The 15,175-nt window shown below is 44.8% G+C and overlaps 1 protein-coding gene across 1 annotated transcript in view; it reads left to right on the top strand.

The window, feature by feature from the left end:
• The window catches only part of LOC117518379 (contactin-associated protein-like 4), a 315,610-nt gene that overhangs the window by 79,223 nt on the left and 221,212 nt on the right, over positions 1-15,175 (top strand). Inside the window, exon 3 of the mRNA XM_034179490.1 lies at positions 12,695-12,888. Coding sequence (XP_034035381.1) covers positions 12,695-12,888 — 194 coding nt within the window. The remainder of the gene's footprint in view (positions 1-12,694; positions 12,889-15,175) is intronic.

Below are 15,175 nucleotides of genomic sequence, written 5' to 3'. Positions count from 1 at the left end.
TTTGGTAATGATGGGACTAATGGATTTGATGTGAATTTTGAGCAGCGGGGAAGGAAGGGGATCTAAGAAACAAGTACAAGATTGTTTTTGCAGTGGAAAGAGCTTTCACATAAGATCTTTGATGTTCCCGGTAGGCCGATTTTATGCACCGTCAGGCTAGATGTTTTATAGGCCCGCTCCAGGACATGACCAGACCTTTTCATTGCCTGGAGTTGGTTCGTGAACCAGAGAGCTGAGTGGGCTAAGGTGACAGTCTGGATTTTTAGTGGAGCATGAGAGTCCAGGATGGAGCTAAGGCTGTTCTTGTAACAATCCACAAGGTCTGCGACTGATGATTCAGGGGGAGCAGAGAGAAGTTGAAGGTCCTGTTCGAGAAAGGAGTCGTCAATGTTCTTGATGTTCCTAAATGTTATTTGCCTTTTTTGTTTGGTGAAATGGGAGGATATGGGGACTTTGATGCCAATTGCCTGATGGTCAGAGGCACCAATATCATCGACCTGGAGATCTGTGATTGGGATTGAGTCTGTGATTACCACATCCAGTGTGTGACCCTTGCTATGTGTAGGGCCATTAACGAGTTGTTGTAGATTGAGACAGTCCAGCAGTTTGTATAGGATATGGAGAGCGAAATGAGAAATGGATGTCCGAAATTAAAGATGGCTGTGGTTTAGGGGGCGGCGATAGATGAGGGCAGTTGTGGGAGAGAATGGATGTTTGCAGTTGAAAACCAGGCTTTTGAATGAGCAAGCAGAGGAGACAGGTAGAGGGGATAGATCGATGTTGCTGCGAGGTAAAACAGCAAGGCCCCCGCCACAGCCAGTTGTGGGGACCTTTTCTAGGTACGAATACCCAGGGGGGCAGGTCTCATTGAGGGGAGAGTAGACCTCAGGGTGTTGCCATGTCTCACTGAGGCATATAATATCTATGCCCTTTTCCAAAATATGGTCGTGGATGAGTCCAGCTTTGTTAGACACTGATTGAACATTTAGTTGTTCAAATGTGATGAGTTTTTGAGAGTCCAGCTTGTTTATTGAGCGAAGAACACTGTTGTCCACTCCGGGTTTTCTGACATTCCGGCGTTTCTCTGCAATATCAGTACCCAGTGTGGCAGTGCTCTGATGATGTCGCAGATAATGACACAGCTATCGTGCGATGGGACATGCTGCAGACCAGAGGGAAGAGATGGAGCCCTTACCACTGTGTTTCAGTAATGTAAACCGGCGGCCCGATCCCCTGTGGATATAGCGAGGTCTGCGCAGTATAACTAGTTTTGGTGGTAAGTGGTGATTCACCGTCATATAGCCACCAAGCCTGCATCAGGGTGTCGGTCGGCATGATGAGAGAAGTAGTACAGGTGCTAATTGTTGTTAGCCATGTACCCGGTGAGTGGCCATCGATGATGGCTAGACCTTCCAGGAGGATGAGCCACAGCTTCCACAGGGATGGCAGACCATGTGTACACATCCACTTAAATGTGGAGGAGGCACAGTGTCTGGAGGATGAGTGGACATCGCAGAGCCACTGGAATAGCAGCTAGCAGCAGCGTTAGCTCCGTTTGCCCAGATCAAGGGCCATCAGGCTTCCTAGCCCCTGTGTGGACACAGCGTCTGGAGATCATACAGTGAGTAGAAAATCTCCAGGGACTATCCCACTGCAGTACACCCGGAAACTACAGTGAAATAAGTTAATGGGTTGGACGGATTTGTAGAGAAGCGGTGAACAGTCAGCACCAGCATCCTCTCCACACACTCCAAATACTCCTACATAAGCACTGACCACGCTTCCTGTGTGTGATACATATGATGACATGTGAATGTCCCAAAAATGCAGATAGGGCCCCGTGGCAGCACTCTGACATCAATGTATGCGTTAATGGCTGAATATGAGGCATGATTGTAATCCATTTACCACTGGTACCACTAAGAGGTGCATCCAACCACCCTGTATGTAGGAGCAGGGTGCAATATGCTGCACTCATATAGTGTGGCATATTGGGCATACACTCCCAACCTTGACTAACAGACAGTACCCCAAACCTTACAGAGAGGCCAGACCAATGCCCCATCTGAAACTGCCCAACATGGTAAGACCAGGTAACACCCCCAAGGGCCACCACACTCCCTCAGGCTGAAGCTGCAGCACTAGAGCAAACAGGAGGGTGTCAACCAGTGCTCAGTGCCAGGCATGCACAGATGCCATCAGGACCACCCAGACATCTGGATGGTGAGCCAAAAAACACCCCCTTCAAACCAGGACCACTGGGCAGCAGATCCACCAAGTAACACCCCATCTGTTGCACAAATAGAAAGATCCATACCTAGAGACCCCCAGACATATGCCTGGAGACCCCTATCTGGCCCCTGGCACCCCCAACTACCTGGCTGTGCATAACAACACCGCTTGAGCCTTTAAAAAGGAGCTTTTAGAAAAATGATTTCCTCCTCTTGTGGGGGGAAAGCTTTTCTAAAAATATGTTTTAATGTCTCATTACAACAGTGCAAGAATGACGGCTCACCTAATTAACATGTCCCATTTATAAGCTGTTAAAGATGACTGTTTTAACACTTGGTGTGGTGTTTCACAGTAAAAAAAAATGGGAAAAGACAACAATTAACGCATACAGGCAGCTGAAGTCAAACAGAATACACAGGCTTTAGCTGATGCAAGGCAGCAAATTAAAACGCATTTCCCCGTGAGAATGAGTGTGTGCCACACGTGAATGAGCTTTGACCTTTTGTACTGTTTAAAATAAATTTTTGTGTCAATATTTAAGACAGTGAGAAAAGGGAAAAAAGGTCCTTTCCCCAGCACTGTATCCTCTGCTTCCACTGTTCCCTTTGTTTCACTTGCTTTTGTTCTTCACTGCTTTTCCTCTCTAGTCGTAATGAGTAAAGGTCAGCGTGTCTGCTCTCTGCTATTGTGCTGTCACTGCACATGTCCGTTACTGAGGTACTTATTAGTTCTGGCCTTTAGCCGCTGCTGTAATGTGGAGGCAGCACAGCGTTAAAACAGCTGGCGGAGGACAAAAAGTCCAGCGAAACAGGAGGAAGGAAGGAGACTTCACATCGAGCTCATTCATCTTGCCTCTAGTTCCTGTTCAGAAATCAGTTTTTAATTGGTATGGAAATAAAAAGTTTAATCAACTTGACGCCTGGAAAATTTGTCAGGTGAAAGAAAGGGTGAATGTGCTCAGCAGGAAATGGCACAGTAGAAAAACACGTGAAAACGGCCAAATAGTATATAATGAATTAGAAATTATGTCAAAGCTGCAAAGTAACAGTGGGAGTGAGATACTTTTTTCTCCATTTTTGACCAACTGGACTTCTTTGTACAACCCAGTCAGAAAAAGTGGGAACTGTATGAAAAATGTGCCCCCACCTCGCCAAAAAACCCCAAAACAACAAACTGATTCTTACATATACTGTGAACCTTATACACATCCATTCCTGCATTTAAGGCCTGCACCCCCCCCCCCCCCCCCAAAAAAAAGCTGGAATGCTAAAGCATTTGCCATTTTGTAATGTTGCCATTCCTTCTCACAACACTTAAAACTTTTGGTATTGAGGATACCAAGCTGTTACACTGCATCCGAAAAGTATTCACAGCACTTCACTGTTTCCACATTTTGTTATGTTACAGCCTTATTTCAGAATGGAGTCAATTAATTTATTAAAAATAAAAAAACTAAGAAATCACATTTACACCCTTTGCTCAATACTTTGTTGATGCACCTTTGGCAGCAATTACAGGCTCAAGTCTTCGTGAATTTGATGCCACAAGCTTGGTGCACCTATCTTTGAGCAGTTTGTCCATTCCTCTTTGCAGCACCTCTCAAGCTCCATCAGGTTGGATGGGGAGCGTCAGTGCACAGCCATTTTCAGATCTCCCCAGAGATGTTCAATCAGATTCAGGTCTGGGCTCTGGCTGGGCCACTCAAGGACATTCATAGAGTTGACCTGAAGCCACTCCTTTGATATCTTGGCTGTGTGTTTAGGGTCATCGTCCTGCTGAAAGATGAACCGTCGCCTCAGTATGAGGTCAAGAGCGCTCTGGAGCAGGATTTCATCCAGGATGTCTCTGTACATTGCTGTATTCATCTTTCCCTCAATCCTGACTAGTCTCCCAGTTCCTGCTGCTGAAAAACATCACCACAGCATGATGCTGCCACCACCATGCTTTACTGTAGGGATGGTGCCTGGTTTCCTCCAAACATGACGCCATGACTCTCATGGTCTGAGAATCCTTCAGGTGCCTTTTGGCAAACTCCAGGTGGGCTGCCATGTACCTTTTACTAAGGAGTGGCTTCCGTCTGGTCATGCTACAATACAGGCCAGATTGGTGGATTGCTGTTATCCTTCTGGAAGGTTCTCCTCTCTCCATAGAGGAATGCTAGAGCTCTGACAGAGTGACCATCGGGTTCTTGGTCACCTCCCTGATTTGCCCCCGATTGCTCAGTTTAGACGGGCGGCCAGCTCTAGGAAGAGTCCTGGTGGATCCAAATTTCTTCCATTTATGGATGATGTGAGGCCACAGTGCTCATTGGGACCTTCAAAGCAGCAGAAATGTTTCTGTACTCTTCGTCAGATTTGCTTCTCAAGACAATCCTGTCTTGTTGGTCTACAGACAATTCCTTTGACTTCATGCTTGGTTTGTGCTCTGACATGCACTGTCAACTGTGGGACCTTATATGTAGACAGGTGTGTCTTTCCAAATCATGTCCAATCAACTGAATTTACCCCAGAAATATTTAATTAACCTGCAGAAATATCTCAAGGATGATCAGTGCTCAATTTTGAGCTTCATGGCAAAGGCTGTGAATACTTATGTACACGTGATTTCTTAATTTTGTATTTTTAATCAATTTGCAAAAATCTGAAGAACGCTTTTTCCACATTGTCGTTATGGGGTATTGTGTGTAGAATGTTGAGGGGAAAAAAAGAATTTCATTCATTTTGGAATACGGTTATATAACATAACAAAATGTGGAAAAAAGTGATGCGCTGTTAATACTTTCTGGATGCAGTGTTTCAGGTGTTATTTTGTCTCATTTTCCCTGTAAGCACATCTTAAGGTGTGTCACACCTTGTGGTCGTTGTCGTCTTTGAGTTTTTCATTTCAAAATTTTCCACACTTTCTCTATTGGTGACGGGTCAGGACTGCATGCAGGTCCGTTCTGTAGTGGATCCCTCTTCTGCTACTGTCATGCCTTTGTAATATGTGTAGAATGTGGTTTTACAGTATTTTTTAAAAATGTACGGAGGTCCCTCGAAAAGTTGAAGGCAGCATATGTTACTCTAAAATCTCAAAGTACTTTTCTGTGCTTTTAAGGCTGCTATCACAGAAGTATCACTTAGCCAAAGACATTGACACGACCGCATACCATGTCACACCCTGACTTTTGGATTTTTCATTGATAACAGTCTCAATGGTCTTTTTGGTCTTTTATCTGGAGCACATAGCATCCATTTCTTCCAAAAGAGAACTGGAATACTGATTTGTGTCACCGCAAAACATGTTTCTACTGTGTGATTGTCCAACCCAGATGCCTCAGATCCCGTTACATGTGGACATATGAGGCTTCTTTTTTGGGCAGTAAGCTTTTAAGTGGCATTTTTGAATGTAACCCCATACTGTAGTGCTTTACAGAAGGAATCACTTGCCCATGTGGTTATATCAGCCATTGATGAATTAATGTAGTACTGTCTGACGGATCAGAGATCACAGGTGTTCAGCTTTCTCTTGCACCCTTGCCCTTTGTGCACTGAAGCTCCTAAAGATTCCTTGACTCATCAGTATGTAGTTAAAGCATGGATTTATTTCACAAGATAAGTGTACAGTAAAATGTGGCAACCCATTAAATAGCTGTGGGGGGGCACAGTGGAACACTGTTGGACCAATGCCCACCAAGTACCACAGTCTGATATTAAGTCATGTGATCAGCATGGTGTGAAATAATCACAGTGTGGTCCCAGGTGATTGTGATACTGAAATAATGAGTTTTTAATTCAGAGGGAAGAGGCTACTTGTCAGGTGTGATGGGACTCGGATGTGTTGTGGTATTGATTTGTATCAGCCTTGTGTCAGGATGACATCACCGTAGCAACACAATCTAAAGTGCTCCTTCGACTGGCTGTTTTATCGGGTGTGAGTGAGTGTGTTTGCAGCTCTTTTTGGGAGAAATTCCCTCTGTCTGCTGTTTTTTGCACCATTGCCCAACTCAGCACTTTTCCTTGCACATGCATGCACCCATGCACATGCAGACAATGAGCACTGGAAGTTGTCGTTATCTTGCAACGGCCTTTTCCATCAACTTCAGTGTTTCTTCATAAATGGGTTGTGTTGTTGAGCCGCATTCCCTCCATTCTTTTTCTTTGTCACTCACTCGTGTGTGTGTGTGTGTGTGTGTGTGTGTGTGTGTGTGTGTGTGTGTGTGTGTGTGTGTGTGTGTGTGTGTGTGTATAAGCACAAACTCTCCTTTGGTGATGCAGGAGAATTTAAAGTAGAGATAAAGCTGCAGTTGGATGACTTTTGGCATTGTGTCTGCACAGGGTATTTGCTGCAGTGAACCACATCTCTCTCTGTGGAAACCACGGAGCTCTTCTACTGCCCTACTGGAGATTCTCGTGTGCTTCCATCATGCTGAAAACTTTGTTTTTTATTATGTTCAGCACCTTCAGAAAAATCCAGAAGTGATTTTCATTGCAGCACTTGTTTTAGAAATGCGAGACAACCCGTCTGAACCAGATGTTGAGTTTTCCGAGTCTGAAAAAGGATTTATAAAACTAACACCTTAACAACAATGGCTTTAAGAAAATGCTGCAGTTTAATTTCATGGACAACATGTCAGTTTATCTTTATGCTCCCCTTCCACCCAGTATCTGCAAACCTGCCCAACACTGTCAAATTCCATCCGTCATATTTTGACAGGTGCCATTTCAGCAACAGGAATGGTACAGCCCCGTGTGTGGTTCCACTCTCAAGTCATGTGAAGATTGGTAGCATATGCTGGTGTTTTGCATCACTGCATCCTCCACGCCACAAAATTGCTCCAGGTCCTGGATGGCAATCACCCAGGCAGACAACCAGTCTACGTCTGCACGACACTAAAGACTTGAACCATCATTCTTTGATCATCATCATCACAGATACTGGCATCACCAGATATCTCTGTCCAGTGACGTTGTGACTCCATGAAGTTTAATCAGGGATCGCTTAAACTGAAAGGTCTAATTTTCTAACTATACTTCATTTCAATTCAGTTTCAATTTTTTTCTTTTCTGTAGCACCAAATCACAACAAAGCTGCCTCACGGTGCTTCACACAGGTAAGGTTTAACCTTACCAACCCCTAGAGCAAGCACACAGGCGACAGTGGTAAGAAAAAACTCCCTCTGATGAGATTGAGGAAGAAACCTCAAGCAGACCAGACTCAAAGGGGTGACCCACTGCTTTGGCCAGTGGTGTCCAAAGTATTACAGAAAGGGCCAAGAGAGTGCAGGTTTTCTTTGCAGCCACTGACTCCAGCAGGTGAGTTCATTGATTAACATCACTTTGTTCAGATGGGATGAGTTCATCAATACTTTGAACACCACTGGCCTAGGCCATTATATTACAATACAGGACACAGCACAACAACAATTGATGAGAGTCCATGCAGGCGTCCAGTCCACCGTTGGGAAGGGGGGTCATCGAGCCACTCAGTGGATCTGTTCCTGCAGCAGAGTCCATTCCACATCCGTTTCAGAAATCCAGCTTGTGGATCCAGCCGCATCATGTAGAGAGGAAAAAGAAAACAGTATCAGTCGGCCATAAAAACTACACTTAAGGTATAATTCGTCAGCATTAAGCAACAGCAAAACAAGAAATACTAAGGTGATCGCCGGCCATTAGGCCTAAGCTTCACTAACAGATCCAGCCTTTAGATAAAGTTGAGGCTGAGACCTGCTCTGTTTGCTAATAAAATGAAGTTAAAGGGGTAGAAAGCATAGTACCATGCGTACTATGCCAGTATGCCAGCCATGCAAAAGGGAGAATAAATGCGTCTTAAGTCTGGACTTGAAAGTCTCTACAGAATCTGGCTGTTTTATTGACACTTCTATCATATACTTTTATGTATGTATATGATCACATAACTGTTTTCTGGAATTAACTGACCCACAAAGATTCATCCTAAAAGGGTCTCTGATCTCTCGATCCTTGATCTGAGGAAATTTCCTAGTTTCAAAAAGAAGAAGAAGAGTCATCCTGGATAGATCTGGACCGGTGCATCAGGGCTGCCTCCTTCTTACACCATGACAAGACTAAACTCAACTGCAGCTGCTAATGACCCTAAAGCTAATGTTAGCAGGTGCTAGCCAGCTGAAGACTACAGCTATGTGGAATGTCAATAACATGTAACTCAGCAGCTATGGAAACAAGCTGCTCTAGCTTCCAGACTTAAGTCTCAAACAGTCACTTTGTCTGACAACATGACACAACTAACACAAACACAGTGCCAGATACCAAGACCGACTGCAACCTAAGGAACTGCTCTGAGCTAACAAAGCTGGACCGCTAACTGCTACAGCAGGCTAATGCTGCTGAAACAAGAAATGTCTTGAGTGACAGAACACAATTAAACATCCATTAGAACACTTACAGTGAGTCAAGATTAAATTTCCAATCCAAGAGAAACACAGCAAATGTGACCTTGTAAACAAAGAAGAGTCTCATGGATCATCACAGGAACTGGAAAATATTCCACATGAATGTCTGATTACTTTTCTGGCTTGAGACAGAATCATCACCTTTTCCAGTCCATTGTTACACGTACATTACATCACCACAATGGTTGACATTGCAGAATGCCACACTACAATATGCACCATATGAATTTTTGTCTCTGGATGTCCAGCTGTTGGAACACCTGTCACTAGGACAGAGAAGAAGGACATTACCCTGAGGAATATGGGCAGTGTCAGCTGTGCACATCATCATGAAAAAGGCAAAATGTTCGTCTTGGTGTTTGAGACTGTGTGGAAGTACTGCACAAACAGGCTGGTGTATCTCGGCTCTTTCCATTTAAACATTTGCAGAAAAGCATTTAGTTTTAAAGTCGAGCTGTAATGATTCAGTGCAGGAAAACTGTTTTCATCCTCAGTTTTTTCAGCAGTGACTGCATGCCTTATTTAATGTCACTTACCTTAGAACCAGATTTGATTGTGTATTTACCACCTTGTTTATAGGGCTGGAATATTTTTGTCCTCCAATATGATACGTATTGCAATGCTGGGATTCTAATTTAATACGTATCATGATGTTTAAGAAATGTAATTCTACCAGCATTGCAATTTGATTTTGCAACATATTGTGACTTTTCTCTGTTTTTGTAATACCAGACCATGGGAAAAAGTTGAATAATAAAGTCTAGAGACTGTATATCATAAATCATATTTACAAAAACAATGCAGATCACATTATTGCAGGTGTTCCCACCAGGAATTTTTTTTTTTTATGCACTTCATTTGAAAGTCAGAGAGTGAATTAAACATTGCTGTCACGTCTGGACCAACCTCTAGTCTCACTGACGCCACCTCAACCATTTTACATACAAATAAAGACTTGACCATATCCTTAATTTTTGCACTCCTTGGCTGCCACTCCTTTAAAAAGCAATTCTTATATCGTAAAAAAAAAAATTGCAATATCATGAGCATCAACCCCCCCCTTTCCTTGTGGACAGTATATCATTCTAGATCTGCACATTCCAGATCTGCATTCCACTTTTTGACTTATTATTTGTTGTGACTTGCATCTTTCAAAATGATCAACATATTATTGACAAAAATGTTGAAAGTTTCACCATGTTGCTATGTAAAAGTAATTTTAAAAAATGATCCAGAATCTGGACGCTAAGTAACAATATTGAATGGGTCTTCCTTTTTTCTTTTTGTTTGGGTTACCGGTCAATAGTCCGCTAACCCTATGTTGTGGCGCAGCATCTGTCATTGTCATCAGCGTCGTCCGTTTATTGTGATATTTCAAAAACTGTCTAACTTTTTTCTAATTTGGCAAGGGCATAATGATATAATATGGGTCATTGACATTGTTCCCGTCTAAAAAAATCATATTCATAGATTCGTTCATTTGGAAATGGCGGCCATATTTATGCAGAAAATAGTCATTTTGAGAGCTTAAAGGCAGTTTGATCAAAAACTTTCTGTTAACTTTTTTCTAATTTGTCATGGGCATAATATGGGTTGTTGACATATTTCACATCAAAAAATTATAGTCATAGATTTGTTCGTCTGGAAATGATGGCCATTTTGCATTGGGCTTTCATTGAGCCTGTAACCGCTTTATTTTGTTACATAAGATTGATAATTTCTCTAAGGTGTGCAGACATGGGCCTAAAAAACATTTTGATTAATCAATCCAAATGTAACGAAAAATAGAAATGTGGAATATGGAATATAAAAGATCTAATTGCACAATCTGTTGCCTTTAAACATAACATTCTAATGTTTCTTTTCTTGTTTTCTTGTGCTTTTTAATCCCCCTTGATAAGATCCATCATTTCAACTCTGAAGAAGACAGACAAAGGGCTGTGACCAAATGACATCTTTTGCTAATTCAGTTACAATAAGAAAAAATAAGAATTTGGATGTCCAAAAAAATAAAAATAATAATAATAATCAAATGTTCGAACAACCAAACACAAACACATTTGTCTTCATGTTTAATGCTTTGAGAAGTGTGTCATGAGTTGATGTAATATGACTACATTTTTATATATAGTGTCTGAGGCAGGCAGTAATTAAGTGTCTACATCTCTGTAAATGTCACGACTGCATTGCTCGCTCTACTTCGTTTCTTTCAAGTAGCTCTGAGGCTGACACATACCACTTAATACCTTTAAATACATTTTTTCATGAACAATCTCAGGTTCAGTCCACATACTTGGCATGTTGAAGTCATTTATTATATATGAAATGGTACATACAGTACACAGTTCTAACCACAAATCAATTCAATCAATCAATCAATTTTTTTTTTTATATAGCGCCAAATCACAACAAACAGTTGCCCCAATGCGCTTTATATTGTAAGGCAAGGCCATACAATAATTATGTAAAACCCCAACGGTCAAAACGACCCCCTGTGAGCAAGCACTTGGCTACAGTGGGAAGGAAAAACTCCCTTTTAACAGGAAGAAACCTCCAGCAGAACCAGGCTCAGGGAGGGGCAGTCTTCTGCTGGGACTGGTTGGGGCTGAGGGAGAGAACCAGGAAAAAGACATGCTGTGGAGGGGAGCAGAGATCGATCACTAATGATTAAATGCAGAGTGGTACATACAGAGCAAAAAGAGAAAGAAACAGTGCATCATGGGAACCCCCCAGCAGTCTACGTCTATAGCAGCATAACTAAGGGATGGTTCAGGGTCACCTGATCCAGCCCTAACTATAAGCTTTAGCAAAAAGGAAAGTTTTAAGCCTAATCTTAAAAGTAGAGAGGGTGTCTGTCTCCCTGATCTGAATTGGGAGCTGGTTCCACAGGAGAGGAGCCTGAAAGCTGAAGGCTCTGCCTCCCATTCTACTCTTACAAACCCTAGGAACTACAAGTAAGCCTGCAGTCTGAGAGCGAAGCGCTCTATTGGGGTGATATGGTACTACGAGGTCCCTAAGATAAGATGGGACCTGATTATTCAAAACCTTATAAGTAAGAAGAAGAATTTTAAATTCTATTCTAGAATTAACAGGAAGCCAATGAAGAGAGGCCAATATGGGTGAGATATGCTCTCTCCTTCTAGTCCCTGTTAGTACTCTAGCTGCAGCATTTTGAATTAACTGAAGGCTTTTTAGGGAACTTTTAGGACAACCTGATAATAATGAATTACAATAGTCCAGCCTAAAGGAAATAAATGCATGAATTAGTTTTTCAGCATCACTCTGAGACAAGACCTTTCTAATTTTAGAGATATTGCGTAAATGCAAAAAAGCAGTCCTACATATTTGTTTAATATGCGCTTTGAATGACATCCTGATCAAAATGACTCCAAGATTTCTCACAGTATTACTAGAGGTCAGGGTAATGCCATCCAGAGTAAGGATCTGGTTAGACACCATGTTTCTAAGATTTGTGGGGCCAAGTACAATGCAAGCATGTATAAAGTGAATAAAATTGGTCCTAGCACAGAACCTTGTGGAACTCCATAATTAACTTTAGTCTGTGAAGAAGATTCCCCATTTACATGAACAAATTGAAATCTATTAGACAAATATGATTCAAACCACTGCAGCGCAGTGCCTTTAATACCTATGGCATGCTCTAATCTCTGTAATAAAATTTTATGGTCAACAGTATCAAAAGCAGCACTGAGGTCTAATAGAACAAGCACAGAGATGAGTCCACTGTCCGAGGCCATAAGAAGATCATTTGCAACCTTCACTAATGCTGTTTCTGTACTATGATGAATTCTAAAACCTGACTGAAACTCTTCAAATAGACCATTCCTCTGCAGATGATCAGTTAGCTGTTTTACAACTACCCTTTCAAGAATGTAAAATAACAAGTCTAAAACTAAAAAAATGATCATTTGGAAAAGAGAGGACTTCCCCAGTCTACGACTCACTCAGGTCCTGCCAAAATCAAGCAGTAAGCCCCAAACAACGTGGTAATTATCACTAAAGGAGTGTGTTTGTGCTTGTCCTGTGCAGGAGCGGGTGGCTGGTCTCCTCTCACTTCTGACAGATACCAGTGGCTGGAGGTGGATCTGGGAAGACGAACCCAAGTCAGGGCTGTTGCTACACAGGGTCGCTACGGAAGTTCTGATTGGCTGACAGCCTACCTGTTGATGTTTAGCGACACAGGACACAACTGGAGACAGCACCGGCAAGAAGACAGTTTAGGGGTGAGTGCACTGAAACAGTAATTAGAAAGACAACCAACCAGCACAAAGAGCACCGACATCAGAGGCTACTTCAACGATTCAGTCAGTGCTGGAAACAGAATGAGCGGGGATTATTGTTACATTGATCTGAGGTTTAAAGTCTGACTACAGTTATGTTGGAAAATATGAGACAAGACAACAGTGGCGGCTGGCCCATAGGGGGCACTTGGGCGCTGCCCTCCTAGATGTGGAGGGGAAAATGTTGTGAAAGTGTAGGAACACGGACCCACAACAGGGAGCGCAAATGAACGGACAATGGAGGAATCAAATAACACTGTTTTTACTGTTGTGAAAAAGGCACAACAAATACAACCGATTACAATATGGAGATCGAGTCTAATTACAACGGTGTCGTGTGGGCAGGCTCGACGATAGGAGACGTCTGTCCAAGTCGAACCGGAACCAACCCGATTTCCTCTGCCACCGAACCCCGGGAATACTGGAGCCGCCAAGTCCCGAATTCCCAGGTGGCCACTGCCTCCGCTCGTCGGATCCGGTACTGCTGGCAGGAAACAGAAACAGTCAGGTGTGGATGCGGCTGCACCCAGCAACACGGAGGGTGGAGAGTCCACCTCCACCTCTCGTCAATAATAATCAAGAAATGTAGGAAGGTGAGTACTTATCCAAACGCTGTCTGGTAGTCAGCTGTCCTACAGATAATCACAAGAACACAAGTAAAGTCACACGTATGTGTAGGCTGAGTTTGTTACCTCTTTGGTAAGGCGATATCTCGGCAAATGAGGTGGAGATGCCGTCCTGCTGATATACCTCCTTATTGATTGGGATCAGCTGTCTCCAGTGATGGCTGACAGCTGTCACTCTGGCTGCTCCCGTAAGGCGGCAGCGCCCTCCGGTGCCTGGAGCCCGCACTCCAGGCAGGGCGCCCTCTAGTGGTGGTGGGCCAGCAGTACCTCCTCTTCAGCGGCCCACACAACAGGACCCCCCCCTCAACGGGCGCCTCCTGGCGCACGACCGGGTTTGTCAGGGTGGCAACGGTAGAAGTCGGCCAGGAGGGCCGGGTCCAGGATGAAGCCTTTTTTCACCCAGGAGCGTTCTTCGGGGCCGTACCCCTCCCATTCCACCAGATATTGAAAACCCCGGCCCATCCGTCGGACGTCGAGGAGCCGGCGCACGGTCCAAGCCGGCTCTCCGTCGATGATCCGGGCAGGAGGTGGCGCCGGACCCGGAGTGCAGAGGGGTGAGGTGTGATGGGGTTTAATCCTGGAGACGTGGAATACTGGATGAATCCGCAGTGAGGCCGGAAGCTGGAGCCTCACTGCGGCGGGATTGATGACCTTGAGTATCTTGTACGGGCCGATGTATCGTTCTTGCAGTTTTGGGGAGTCCACTTGAAGGGGAATGTCCTTGGTGGACAACCACACTTCCTGCCCAGGACGATACGTGGGAGCCGGGGCCCGCCGCCGGTCTGCATGGTTCTTTGCCCTCGTCCGGGCCCTTAACAAAGCAGAACGGGCGGCACGCCACACCCGACGGCACTTCCGTAGGTGGACCGAGGGCACACCGACCTCCCCCTCAACCACCGGAAACAACGGGGGTTGATACCCCAAGCACACCTCGAAAGGGGAGAGGCCGGTGGCTGATGACACTTGGCTGTTGTGGGCGTACTCGATCCAGGCCAGGTGGGTACTCCAGGCCGTCGGGTGCGCGGCTGTCACACAGCGTAGGGTCTGCTCCATCTCCTGGTTGGCCCGTTCTGCTTGTCCGTTGGTCTGGGGGTGATACCCGGACGAGAGACTGACCGTGGCCCCCAGTTCCCGGCAAAAGCTCCTCCAAACATGCGAGGAGAACTGGGGACCGCGATCGGAGACGATGTCTGATGGTATCCCATGCAGACGGACGACGTGGTGGACTAGGAGGTCCGCTGTCTCCTGGGCCGTTGGTAGCTTCGGGAGGGCCACGAAGTGGGCCGCCTTGGAGAATCGGTCCACTATCGTGAGGATGACGGTGTTTCCCTGGGACGGCGGGAGACCCGTGACAAAATCCAGGCCGATGTGAGTCCAGGGGCGATGAGGCACGGGCAGCGGCTGTAGCAATCCCGATGTCTTGCGGTGGTCGGCCTTGCCCCTGGCGCAGGTGGTACAGGCCTGGATATAACCCCGGACGTCGGCCTCCAGGGACGCCCACCAGAAGCGCTGCCGGACGACTGCCACAGTTCTTCGCACCCCAGGATGACAGGAGAGCTTAGAACCGTGACAGAAGTCCAGAACTGCAGCCCTGGCTTCTGGTG

The sequence above is a fragment of the Thalassophryne amazonica genome, chromosome 10 (genome assembly GCF_902500255.1).
Source record: "Thalassophryne amazonica chromosome 10, fThaAma1.1, whole genome shotgun sequence".
Taxonomy (NCBI): domain Eukaryota; kingdom Metazoa; phylum Chordata; class Actinopteri; order Batrachoidiformes; family Batrachoididae; genus Thalassophryne; species Thalassophryne amazonica.
This window is presented reverse-complemented; position numbering and strand designations above follow the sequence as displayed.